Raw genomic sequence first — 13623 nt, 5'->3', positions numbered from 1 at the left:
AGGGCTTGCCCACGGAGTTCAGCTCTGACTCCTATGAGGAGATTAACTCAGAAGCAGGACCCTGAGGGACTCCTGCTCCTTTTCAAGCAGCAGCCTGGCTGGGCTTCTAGAGCCAGGCAGCTGGGAGGGAGATTCATGGCCCCTTACTTTTGGCTTTTGGTGGCGTTCAAAAAGATGTGCTCCATGTCATAGATCTTGCGGCGAAAGTTTTTGCTCCTCGTGTTTTGCTCTTCTTGGAACTGGCAGAACATCAGCCTCTCCTTCTTGAGCGTCTCGATCACTCCAGCACAGTGTCTGTCCAACCGCTCTTGGTGAAGCAAGAGCTCAGCTGCAAGAGGATGAGGCGAGCTGGGGTCCTCTGGGACCTGAGTCACCTCTGCACTTGCCCTCCTTGGAACAGTGTCCACATGCTGCCTCTCCCAGGCCAGTCTAGGTCCCCTGCCCTGCCACAGTTGCCCTTGCCAGGGTTTAGGCTGGAAATGGGCGCCGACCTCCGAGAGATCACTGGAGATCTCACTGAAGAGGAGCTCTGCTGCGCCAGGAGCCAGGCGCTCCCAGCCGCAGAGGGAACAAAGCTGGGGAGACGGAGAGTCCTGAGGAGCAGCCTGGGAGCAGGGGGGATGCGGGGCTGAGTTCCAGGAGGAGGGTCTGGAGGGTACAAGAAGCACAAAGCCAGGCAGTCTGGGTTTGTTCCTTTACATAAGAGGCTACTCATGTCCAGTGAGTCCAAATTAGAACTGGCTTCCAAGGCAGAGTAGAAAGAACACGGACTGGCCTTCCACAGCCCGCCCCAGGCTGTAGGGTGAGTAGAGCCCCCGCATCTCCCATCTAACACCCTCACCATCCTCTGGCGAGGTGGAAGTGCCATGGCCCCATCTCTGCCCAAAATAAACAGTGCGTGGGATTCCTTCCTCTGGCTTGGCTTCTCCTCTATGTTGGCCAGGGAACCAGGGAGGGAAAGGGAATCAACCTCTAGGGGCTCGCTACTCAGTACACCTGGCTTTATTCCTCAGAGCATTTTGTACACTCATTTCCCAAGTGAGGACAAGGAGGTTCCTGATGACAAGCAAGTGGCCCAAGGCTGCAGGTGTGGGGATGTCGATCAGCTTCTGCTTACACACGTTCACTTCTCCAGGCGATGGGGGCTTGGAAGGCTCGGGTAGGCGGTCTCTGCTAGCTCTGAAGAGCTGTGGTGGACCTTGGAATATGATCCAAGTGAAAAACCAACAGGGTGGCTGAAGGACCCTACTAGAATTGTGTTTCCCCATTAATGGAAACACGTAAGAAAGAACTGGCATTTCTTTATAAGTGTGCTAAATTGATAAGGTGGAAAGAATGGCCACCACATCTTGGAGGCTGTGTCTTGCACCAAGTACTTCTAATTCCTCACGATACCATTTTAGAAGACTTAATTACCACCTCCAACACTCCTTTCTCAGGTGAAGGAGGAGACAGAGAGGTCAAATAACCTGGCCAGAGTCACACAGCCAAAGTTGAGCCTAAGAATTCTAGTTCTGAAGCTATGGACTTCCTCTAGAGCATTCACCATGCAGGTGTGTAACTGATCTGAAATCCAAGAGCAATAACAGAACAATAGTCTTCATTTCAGCCTCTAATACCTCAAGAAAAAAGAAAGATGAAAGAAAGAAAGAGAGAGAGAAAGAAAGAAAGAAAGAAAGAAAGAAAGAAAGAAAGAAAGAAAGAAAGAAAGAGGGGGGAAGAGGGAGGGAGGAAGGGAGGGAGGAAGGAAGGAAGAAGAAGAAAAGAAAGAAGAAAAGAAAAAGGCCAAAAAAATCTTGAGGGGCTGGGGTGCAGCTCAGTGGTGAGTGCTTCCCTAGGGCACTGGGGCCCTGAGTTCTTTGCCCAAAAATGGGAAGACAACAACCTGGATGGGGCTTCTGAGCACTCCCTTTCTTTGCAAGCCTGGGAGGTCCATGCCCCATGCACATCTTCCCTGCTGTGATGAGAACTACTAAGTGTTACATGGGGCAAAGTGGGGCAAGTGACAAAGCCGGGGCCACAGGAGAGCAGGCCCGGAGAGGGGTCGGGGGCAGGACGGGCCTTCCCCAGCGGGGCTCACACCTGCCCTGACATTGTGGATGTCCTTCTCAATGTGCTGGATCCTTGGCTGGTGCAGGTGCAGCTGCAGTTCTAGCTCTGAATCCAGCTCGTCAATCTTGGTGGCCACGATGACCCGGGCGTTGAGGGCACATTGGTCAAACCACTTCTCTAGGTGCTCGAAGAAGCCAGTTCGAAGTCTGAGGAGAGAACAGGAAGGTCAGTCCTCCCGGCAGTCATGACCCAGTGCTGCCGCTCTTCACACCTCCTTCCCCTTTTATTTCCTGATTACGTCCTATCTCCGTGTGTGGATGGACCGTCGTTGACTCAGTGGCTGGAGGACTTTAGGTGGTTTCAGACCTTTTGGTTTTACAAAGACGACTACGATGAATAACCTTGCATGCACGTCAAGTGAGGAGGCAACTCTACGGGGCGAATGCCCTGAACTAGAATTAAAAGATATTTGTGGTTCTTGTAGCTCTGGCCAAACTGTTTTCATTGGAGAGCAACTTGCCTTCCTTCCAGCAAGGAATAATAGCTCCCCTTCCTCCACAGACTCAGAGCATATTGTCAAAATTCTGAATTTGACAATTTTGTCATATTTTGATTGAGACTGAGCATATTTTCATGTGTTTGACTATGTCATTTTTTTCTGTATGCTATCCATCAATATCTTTTGCTTGTTTCTCTATTATATAGCTGCTTTTTATTCAAAAAATAATAATTTCTGGATGAGTCCTATTGACTATGATGTGAATTACAAATACTATTTCTCAGTTTATTTTTTCTTTAAAAAGGGTATGGTGTTTTTTCAAACACACATTGTTAAGATGTCAGTTCTTCAAAAATGTATCTGTAGATTCGATGCAATAACAAGAAAAAAAAATCTCAGCAGATATCTTCTTAGGGAAACAGAGGAGCTGATTCCAAAATTCATATAAAATAGGAAGGGCCAAGAATTGTGAAGACAACCTTGGAGCAGGACTAAGGAGGAGGACTTGAGCTACCTGATGTTAAGCCATAGTAATCAGGTAGTTTGAGGTTGTTGTGGAAGGATGGACAGAGAGAAATAGAAAAGAGGCATGGCAGACAGTGGGGGAGAGCAGAGGACCCAGGGTCAACTGGGTCTCCGCATGGGAAAGAAAAGAATCTCCACTCGCGCCTCATGCCACAAACATAACTCAGTTACCAGAGATTTTAGATCTAAATATGGAAGTTTAATATAAGAACACTTCTACTATATAACTTTAGGGCATCTTTTCATGACCTTGGGGCAAGAAAAGATCTCACATATAGGACAAAGGTAAACTAATGAAAAAAAGTAAACAAATTGGATCTTATTTAAGAATTTGTTTACCAAAAGATACCTTTAACAGAAGGTAATCAAACTATTTTGAAAATTTATACCTCAATAAAATAGAAAATTTTGAAGACATCGACAAATTTCTAGAGACATAAGATATACCCAGACTGAATCAGGACAGACACAATTTAAACAGAGCAATTTCAAGCAATGCAATAGAAGATGCCACCAAAGGCTTACCAGCCAAGAAAAGCCCAGGACTACATGAATTCTCAACCGAGTTCTTCAAAGAAGAATTAACACCAATACTTCTGAAATTGTCCCATGAAATAGAAAAGGAGGGAGCCCTTCCAAACTCATTCTATAAAGCTAGTATCACCCTGATACCAAAACCTGACAAAAACATATCAAGGAAAGAAAACCTCAGACCAATATCCCTAATGAACATAGATGCAAAAATTCTCAACAAAATTCTGGCAAATCACATACAAAAACATATTAAAAAGATAGTGCACCACAATCAAGTGGGGGTTCATCCCAGGGATGCAAGATGGTTCAACATCCAGAAATCAATAAATGTGACTCATCAATAGCTTAAAGTTAAGAATCATATGATCATTTCAATAGATGCAGAAAAAGCATTTGACAAAATACAGCACCCCTTCATGCTCAAAACACTAGAAAACCTAGGGATAGTAGGATCATACCTCAACATTAATTATAAACCCACAGCCAACAGCTTTCTAAATGGAGAAAAACTGAAAGCATTCCCTCTAAGAACTGGGACAAGACAAGGATGCTCTCTTTCATTCACCACTTTTATTCAATAGCATCCTTAAAACTCTAGCCAGAGCAATTAGAAGAAAGAAATTAAAGGGATACAAATAGGAAAAGAAGAACTCGAACTATCACTATTTACTGATGATATGATTTTATATTCAGAAGATCCAGAAAACTTCTAGAACTAATAAATGAATTCAGCAAAGTAGCAGGATATAAAATTAACACCCCAAAATCAAATGCATTCCTATACATCAGTGATGAATCCTCTGAAAGAGAAATTAGGAAAACAACCCCATTCATAATAGCCTCAAAATAAATAAAATATTTGGGAATCAATCTAACAAAAGAGGTGAAAGACCCCTACAATGAAAACTACAAAATGCCAGAAAAAGAAATTGAAGAAGACCTTAGAAGATGGAAATATCTCTCATGCTCTTGGATAGGTGACAGAGGGGTGTGAAGGGAGGGGAGAGAGTATGGGGTAGGGAAGACAGTTGAAAGAATCGAACATTATTACCCTATGTGCACATATGATTACGTGACCAGCGTAGCTCTACATCTTGTACAACCAGAAGAATGAGACATTATATTCCATTTATGTATAATGTGTCAAAATGCATTCTATTGTCATGTATAACTAATTAGAACAAATTTAAAAATATAAAAAATAAAATACCTTTAAAAACTGAAGTAAATAAATAAAAAGCAAATCCAGAGATATGTAACAAACTCCCATAAATGGATAACAAAAAGGATAGACGATCCATCAAAAAAACACAAAAACAAAAGATTTCACAAGGCATTTCACAAAAAAATAATGGCCCCCAAGTATATGAAAAGGTGCATAACATCATGACTCACCAGGAAAATGCAAACTGAACCAACAATGAGGCATTACTACAATTACTCCAGAAGAGCGAAAATAAAAGCCACTGGCAAGACCAACTGTTGTTGAGGGTGTGGAACAACTGAACTCTCATATATTGTTTATTAAAAACCATAAAACTGTTAGGATCACTTTTGAAAGCTCTTTGATGGCATCTTTGGGCCATGTCTAAAGATGGATGTACACATATTCCATGGCTGAGGAATTTTTCTCTGTGAGCTATATATGGAACAGAAATGTAGGCACGTGATCACCAATAGACTTGTACAAGTGTGTTCAGAGCAGCATGACTGGTATATCCTCAAATCGGAAAAGATCCAAGTGTGCATCATTAAACTGGATAAATAAAATGGATTAAAATGAATAGCATTTGTCATGGGATACCGTAGAGATAGAAAAAGTGGATTCTAGCCATGTTCAAAGATATATATGAGTTTTATAAACATAATGAAAGAAACCTGACATAAAAAGAGTGAGTTCTGGATTATTTCACTTAAATAAAATCCAGAAGTAAGCAAAATGAGCTTGGAAGTTAGAACATTTATCCTTGGGGAAGGCAGGGCAGGGACTGGAGATGGGCCATGAGGTGGTGTCCCAGGGGATTGGTAACAGTCTGCTTCTTGTGGGCTCTGGGATCCAGGTGTGTTCTCACTGGACCATTCATGAAGTGATAACAGTTTTGACTGTCATACTTTTAGATCTGTTATCCTTGGATGTGCAGATTCAATTGGCTGGACACAGAACTTTTTTCTGGTTAGTTACAGGGTCAAATGGCACAGGGGTCAGTGTCAGACTCTGGAATGACAGGGTGTAATTCATGTCTTGGATCTCACTGCTTCCCACCGTGGAGATTGTGATTAAATGACTAACATCATGTGAGCTTTGGCTTCTTCATCTGTAAAATGGAGTTCATTATGGTACCTCTCTCACAGTTGTTGAGGGAATTAAATATGCTCAGTAAATAATAGTTCTTAAGGGATCCTGTTGATCTTTGTGGTATGGACTGTGGAGAGGCAAGACAAAGGCCCGTGTGGAGTAGGGAGGAGGATAATGTTTGAGTTGAGATGTTTAGACATGAGGTGACCCCGAAGTGCAGGAGCAAAAGCCCTGAGCCTGACTTTCCCCTCCTGCTCCCAGTCTCTAGCCTCTGGCCACCTGTGAGTGTGGGAGGTGGGCCAGGCAGATCGAGAGCTGCTTAGTCCTCCATGACAGGGCAGAGGTGGCAGGGCAATGGAAGTGCCATTCAAAAGCCAAAAGCGAATTTCCACAGTTGATTCAAACTCTAATACAAAGGCCCAGAAACTTGGGAGTTAGGAGGAGTCAATCCTCAGTGGTGGGATTACGGGTCATTTTGTATTCTTCATTGTTCTGTTTTCTGCCCTGAGTATGTCAGAAAATCAGTGTAAAATACTGTACACAATATATTCCTACCTATGGTTTATATCTATAGAATTAAAACAAAGAAAACAAGAAAGATGTGCCAGGAACCCAGAAGCACCTTTCGGGGAAAACCGTTTCTATGCGCCAGGCCCAGGCCCGCAGAGCAGCCTGGGAGGGCTGAGGGGCCACGCTCACCCCAGATGTCTGTGACTGCAGATAATTCCTGGACTTTTTCACCAGATTTCAGTGTGTTTTCCTCAGTTACCTACATTTAATTCTTTTTTAGCTAAAGCTAATCTTTTGTTATATCGCCTGGGGATAAAACTCAGAGCAGGAGAATGAGAATCAAAGGGTTTTGTACTCACTGTTTCTTAATTTCTAAAATGAGCATGGAGGGAACTATCACTCTTTCTGTGAACTCATTGCAGGAAGTGCTGTCAAGGCATGGGGTTGAGAAGGCGGAATGGGGCCTTCTGCAACCCTCTTCTTCTTCTTCTTCCAGGGATACGAAGACAAAATAAGTGTTTCCACTGGAGGTGGTGAAGGACTCCATGTCCTTGGAGGAGAACTCATCCAGATACTCTTCCTTGGCATCAGTCTAAGGAGGCAACAGGACTTTAGGATCGACGTCATCCAAGGGACTCGGGGAGGCCGATCGTTTGACAAGCAAGGTTGCACGCCTGTGGGCCAAATGCGCCTATAATTGCCCACCTCCCACATGTACACAGAGTGCTTTTAAAATTGAGAAGTTAAACACACCAAGATCGGGGTTCCTGGATTCTCTTCCAATATCAGGAAACATGCCAATTCTGAGCCCACACCCACCCAGCATCCTGGGCGGGTGGAGCAACGACTGCTCAGTCTCCGCCACTTGTCATGGTTTTACACTTGGCCCCAGGCCACTCCTCTGTACACACCTGTGGGCATTTGAGTTTGGGATCCCCACTCAAAAAGAAGCCTCCTCTACCAGTTCTTCCAGAGCAAAGCAGGAAATAATTTGAGTTATTGTTTTGTGAGTTGGAGTGTGCTCTTGAGGACAAGGTCTCACTGCCTGGCACTTAAAGGAGAGTTCTGGCTGATCTCTTGTTTTACACACTTAGTGGAGAGGAGGGAGAAAGAGGGAACCGGCGAGGGTCAGCCAGAGGGGCTGAGTCCATCTGTACAGTGAAGAAGGGCCGAGAAAGACAGAGGAAGGGGAGGGCTGACGCAAGCCAAGTTGAGGGGTGTCTTCAGAGTGGGCTGCAGGGAAGTCAGAACAGGAAGGTGAGTTTTTAAAATCACTGTTGTAAAGGAAGAATTTAATTTCTGTTGGCAAAAATTAAAAGGAAAATAATACATTTGTAGGTCTTTTGTTTTGTTTTGTTTTGTTTTTGAGTGCTGGGAATTGAACCCAGTGGTGCTTTACCAACTGAACCACATCCCCAGTCCCTTTTGTTTTTTTACTTTGAGACAGGGTCTTGCTAAATTGCTGAGGCTGGCCTCAAACTTGCCATCCTCCTGCCTCACCTCCCAGCTCGCTAGGTGTGCACCCCTGGGCCCAGCGCTTCTTTTTATTTTGATTTGTTTAATCTTGTGTATTTTCCCCACATTTTCATTGGTGCATTATTGTTGTGCAGCCCAGCACTTTTACAGTTGTTTACATGCACCTCTGTGGAGAGCAGGCCACTGGAGACCCTGGTTTATATGAGGGAAACCCACAGAATGAGTGCAGCAAACTTTCTCCTTACCCAAGAGCGAAGCAGCTACGGACCTACCTCACACACAGATAGACTCTCCTGTTCTTCCTTCGCCTTCTCCTCCTCCTCCTCTATGTTCTTCTCCTCCTCCTCTTTTCCCTTCTCCTCATCTTCCTCGCCCTCTTCCTCCACTTCCTCCTTTGCCTCCTCTTCCTCCTCCTCTTCCTGGGCCCCCACACTTTCCTGGTTCGGGGATGGTTTTGAGGAGCTCTCCCTGTCCACCCGCATTTCTTCTAATCCTTGTGGAGAGTCCTCTCTGGACTCGTCCATCTGGTCACTCAATGCAGATCTGTCCTGCTGGCTCAGGCCCTCTTCTGTTGTGGTGGACGCCCTGTCTTTACCTCTTTCTTCCTCCATCTCCTCCTCTGCAGGCCTCATAGCACTTCGTCCCCTACTTAGGCTATCCTCACTTCTGCTCATTTCCACTCTGGCCCTTTGTCTTTTCTTCAGTTTCCTCATTCTCTGCAGGAAGAGCAGTTCATGGTTTTCTGTTGAGGTTCAATACCGAAGCACAAGGAGAGACAAGTCACCAGTGTTGCCTGGACTGGGTTTCCCAGCCCATAGGTGCACGGGGAGAATGGGACTAGAAATGTAAAAGTGTTACCTGGTTGCCTGAATTGGAAAATGACTTCCCCGGCCAAGTTCTGCAAGGAAAAAACACGAGTCACTGAAGGACCAGCACCGCCTTTCTCCAGAGTGCCACTTCTTTGGGCGCCACTTTTCTTTCAAGTAAAAGCAATTCTTCTTCCCCCTCCCTGTCAAGGCTGGATGCGGGCCTCGACCAGCTTCATTCACTGGGGTAATTAGGGCGTTTCCAACCCAGGGGACCAGTTTCCCTTCATTCCAAGCAGGCTAGCAAACCCTTACGGCGCACGCACACTGGGAAGGAATGGAAGAAAAGCTCATTCTGACCTATTTTTGGTAGTGAGCTAGAGAAAAGGGAAGAAAAATATAAGTTGAAGGGTGCAGACAAGGGAGAAGGAATCTGCTTCTGGGGCTGGATGGCGATGGACAGAATGAGCCTGGTCTACATGGTCCCCGGGGTCTCCTTGTTAACACTAAAGCTCCCTGTTTCACAGACTCTGGGTGAGGTTTGGGCACACTCCTTTATTGATGACAGGGTGGACTGCGGAGCTCACAGGTCTGGATTAGAATCCCAGCTCCTTACAAGCAGAGTGGCCTTGGTCAAGGGTCTTAAGCCCTGTGGGGCTCTGTGTCCTCCCCGGGGAAACGTGGATCATAATGGTGTCCACACCTTCACTGAGGCAACAGAAACATCTCAAAGGGCAGACAGTGAACTTGCCCTCCTGCGGGCTGGGCCTCCACCTCAACCCAGGTGTCACAGGGAACGTTTGTTAGCATTCCGAACAGGGATCCCTTCTGAGGATGAAGCCAGTGCCCTGTACCTGCAGGAAACACTCAGCCAAGTTCAGCTTCACTCTGGCCAGGAAGGACTCTGGCTGGGGGTGTGGGGGGAAAGCCACTCCCAAGTATTCAAAACAACACATCCCAGGGCTGCATGGGCTTACCCAGAGCATTACTGTGCCTCAGTGATGTGCAAGACCCAGTGCTAAGGGCAAATGAGAGTTGATGAAACACGCCCTTCAGGAAACACCTTCTGATTGGGTGTTCTGAACTCTTGTATTAGATAGTAACTAAGAACAAGCAAGTTCAGAGAACAAAGCGGGGGCAGGGCGCTCAGGCCGAGCCGGAAGGAGCCTTGCCTTGGTAGTGGACTGGGAGCGTGGGTGGACTTGGGACCCAAGAGACAGACAATCTCAGCACAGGAGCAGGAAGAGGAAAGGATGTGAGCACCCAGCTTAAGCAGGAGGAGGATGAGCTTGCTGAGCCAGGAGGAGTCGGGGTGGAAGGCAGTGGGGGTGTCCCTGGTCACTTAGGAACAGGAAGCTGGATCTGGGGAGGCCGCAGGGTGGGTCAGTGAGAGTAGGTCATGCCTTAGGAGAGTTCATGGCAGGGGAGGGCATGATGAATGGAACCTAAGTGTCATATGAAGTCGCCACCCTGGAGCCTGTCAACCTCTTTTAAACTCAGAGATGGTCCCTGTGGAGACGGTTTCCGCCTCTTTCTCCTTGCTGTCCGGATATGGGTTTGCACTCTGCAGTGTTCACATGACTTCCAAAGATGGGGCAGTCCAGATTGAGAGGCTTTCCCTTCCCTGCTTCCTCAGGAGCACCAGGGGTGCCGTTCCCCTCTCCACACCTGCTCGAAGATTTCACGAACAAAGAAATGTTGGCTGAGGGTGAAGCTGTAGGAGTTGAGTTCACTCAGTACGACTGCTGGGTACTCCATCACTTCCTTGGTCAGGACGCCATGAAAATACTCATACCTGGGAGGGAGCGAGGTGAGACCACAGTCTACGGGGAGCTCAGCTGACCCCAGCCAGGAGCCGTGCCCTTGACCCCAACGATCTGGCAATCAGCTCTACACAGAGCTGTTATGTGGGGGTGGGGGGATTTCTTTCACAGGAACAGTCCTTGGTTTGTTTTTGTTTTACTATTTTTCTGATCATACAAGGAAGGAATGCATGCTCTTTGTAGAAAAATCTAGAAGACACATGAGTTTTCTATTTGTCGTCCACTGTCCTATCTCTGACTTTGAACTTGACCTACATTATTCTCTCAAGCTCTCAAACATTCCAAGGTCTAGAATTTTATGTTTCTCAAGTAAGGAGACCAAAACTCAGCAGGTACTGACTTGTCCAAAGTTATGCTTCTGGATCTAAGTACTGAAATTAACTGGAGTGCAATTTCATTTCTGTGAATAGTCCTTACAGAATTAGCTGTACAAAAACACAAAGGTATAAGAAAGTTCACAAAAACTGTTGGTAATACTGTACTGAGAAATGGAACCAATTGAAAAGAGCTAATCGATTGTGAGATGGTTAAGTCATTAGGTATGGGTAGTGGTAAGTTCTTCATGGTCATTTAAAAATTGAAATTTATCTGCAGCTGTACAACAATTCGTACAATATAATCCATTCTTTATTTTAAAAATAACATGTGTCTATATCCACATATATGTCCACTAAAAGGAAAAGTCAGGCAGGACTGAGGGGAAATCTCTGTATGTCTGTAGTGCTTGACTTCTTTTCCCTTTAACAAAGAGCATGCATGTTTAAATTAAAAAGAGGGGTCCAACTTCTTGACCTTTAAACTACATTGCCTTGAAGCTTCTCTCCACAAGCTTTGCAAAGACTGTCCCTGGAAGCTTCTTATTGGCTTCCAGCGGAGCTACAAAGGACCGTGATGGTCTCCAGTGTTGGAGCCACGGGACTGAACCCAGGGCACTGAACCACCGAGTCACATCCCCTGCCCTTTTTTTATTTTTCATTTTGAGACAGGGTCTCGCTAAGTTGCTTAGGGCCCAGCTAAATTGCTGAGGCTGGCTTTAAACTTGTGATCCTCCTGCCTCAGCCTCCTGTGCTGCTGGGATTATAGGCAAGCGCCCCCACACCCGGCATGGAGCCACAGTTTTTATCTTAAACTTGCTGGGCACACCCAGCCTCCTGTTCAGGCTGCCTGTGACCTTGAATGTGAATCCAAGCCATCCCTCCTATCTTGTGGGTTCTGGTCAACCTACCTAGATTTGATGTTCTTCAGAAAATTTTTGGCCTTTTCCAGGTATAATTTCAATGCTTCTTCATGGTTTTGCTGCCTCAGTTGGTCCAAGAGCTTATCAAGGTGGGCCTCCTGGGTCTGGCAGCCACCCCCAAAACAAAAGGAAGCAAACATGAGCTCCCAGAGTGTAAGCGACATCTGGAACCCTACCACCGGAACTGGGGTCTAGGCAGCTGGGGATGGCCTGGGACTTCTTGTCCACAAAAGGGGAACCAAATCTGTTACTGCTCTCACTCTCTGCTACAGCCTTCTGGCCTCCTCTCTGTGCCTGAAATGTTCTTGCCCATTTTATTTCCCCTAGGAAATAAATAAAATGGGACTCAAATGGGACTCCTCAGGAACACATCCCTCACACCTACCCTGCCTCATCAGGTCGGGGCTACACATTCCCAGGTGCCTTCTCCTCCCTCTTCTTCTCATCAGTCATATTCAAAACCACTCGCTGATTCTGTCCCCCAGCCCCTGCCCTCTGCCACCTCCCAGACTGTGGGGGCAGTGGGGTAGGGACCAACTGATCTGTGGGAGCAGAGAGACTGTCAGACATATATACTCCATTCTCCTGTTACAGAGCCTTGAAATGAGATCTAAATGCACACAACTTGCTGTGTGAATGATATATATTTTGCTATGATATGAATGTCACCCCTACTTAGAGGATGTGATATCAGACCCCATGTGTGAGAACTTGGGGCCACCCCCCACCTCGGGAGAGATGCATCACACCTCATCAGACCCCACGTGTAAGTTACGGCCTCAACCCAAGAGCTTGGCTGCACTTTGAGCACTCAGGCTGCCACAGGCCTTGGAGCTTTGAAACCACCTGCCAACGCTGACACCACCTTCCAGCATGGAGGGGCCTTGCCCGCCTTGCCATCTCTGCTGTGTTGGTGTCCATCAATTTTCTCCCAAGAAACCGCTCCGAGAAGGGCACACCTCAACCTTCATTAGACTTCACTTCCCACAGAGGCCTGCTCCCACGACTTCAGCAACTAGATGTTAATAATTCTGGAAGTCACCGAGTAGTGAGTGAACCTGGTCTATGGAGTGTATTCTGTGTGGTTTGTCCACGTTATCCTCCTCCTCTTCAAACACTGTGAGTACAAAGAGATCTCTCTGTATGATAGTAAATTGTGATTTGTGGAATTGTATTTTGATCATTGCCTTGTCAGCCATCCATGGAGTGTTCCTGAGTCTACCTGTCTGTCTTCTTACACACTCTCTTACAGACAGGCTTGGTGCTGAAGATCCATCACACAACTGCAACCTTGTTCAAGATTTCTGCTCCTTCCATCTGGTCCTATGACAGAGGTAAGCCTCAATTCCCCCATCCACACACCTTTTACAACTTAAAGTTTTGCATGTGGTCTAGGATCTGTTTTGAGTTCATTTTTGTTTGTGGTGGATTTTTCCTTTCTTTTTTGCATCTGAATGCTCTCTGAGTTCACTGGCCTGACCTAGGGCAATGTGGCCCATTCCTCATGCCCACTGGAGGTTACCCGAGTTTGGGGGCACCTGGTTTTCCAGATTGTGCTTCTGTCGGTACTGCTCCATACTCTTCTCGAGTTCCAGCTCCTGATCTGACAGCACACTCTGGTGCATCTCCCATAGCTTCGCAGCCTCCTGGAAGTACCTGAAGAGGTCTGAGCTCTGCCACTCGGTCTGCTTGGCCAAAGCCTCGAAGGATTTCTGCAGGGGCAGAACCCAGAAAAGGGGCCTTGAGGATTGACCGGCCCAGGGTCTGAAAGAGGCCTGTCCATGGGGCTCCATGTCTCCAAGGACTGGATATCACTGTCTGGGTACCATCCTTCCAGGTCAGCATCTGGGCCACATCTGCGCTCT

The 13623-nt window shown here is 46.5% G+C and overlaps 1 protein-coding gene across 7 annotated transcripts in view; it reads right to left on the bottom strand.

Moving 5' to 3' along the window:
* Nucleotides 1-13623, bottom strand: part of CCDC180 (coiled-coil domain containing 180) — a 64732-nt gene that overhangs the window by 31947 nt on the left and 19162 nt on the right. For all 7 annotated transcript variants that reach the window (XM_079113502.1, XM_079113503.1, XM_079113504.1 and 4 more), the window contains 8 exons: nt 13297-13470; nt 11747-11862; nt 10367-10493; nt 8751-8790; nt 8165-8634; nt 6776-7008; nt 2083-2258; nt 148-328 (listed from right to left, as the gene is read on the bottom strand). In XM_079113502.1, the coding sequence (XP_078969628.1) occupies nt 148-328; nt 2083-2258; nt 6776-7008; nt 8165-8634; nt 8751-8790; nt 10367-10493; nt 11747-11862; nt 13297-13470 (1517 nt within the window). The remainder of the gene's footprint in view (nt 1-147; nt 329-2082; nt 2259-6775; nt 7009-8164; nt 8635-8750; nt 8791-10366; nt 10494-11746; nt 11863-13296; nt 13471-13623) is intronic.

Source organism: Sciurus vulgaris (genome assembly GCF_902686455.1).
Source record: "Sciurus vulgaris genome assembly, chromosome: 15".
In the NCBI taxonomy this organism is placed as follows: Eukaryota; Metazoa; Chordata; class Mammalia; order Rodentia; family Sciuridae; genus Sciurus; species Sciurus vulgaris.
This window is presented reverse-complemented; position numbering and strand designations above follow the sequence as displayed.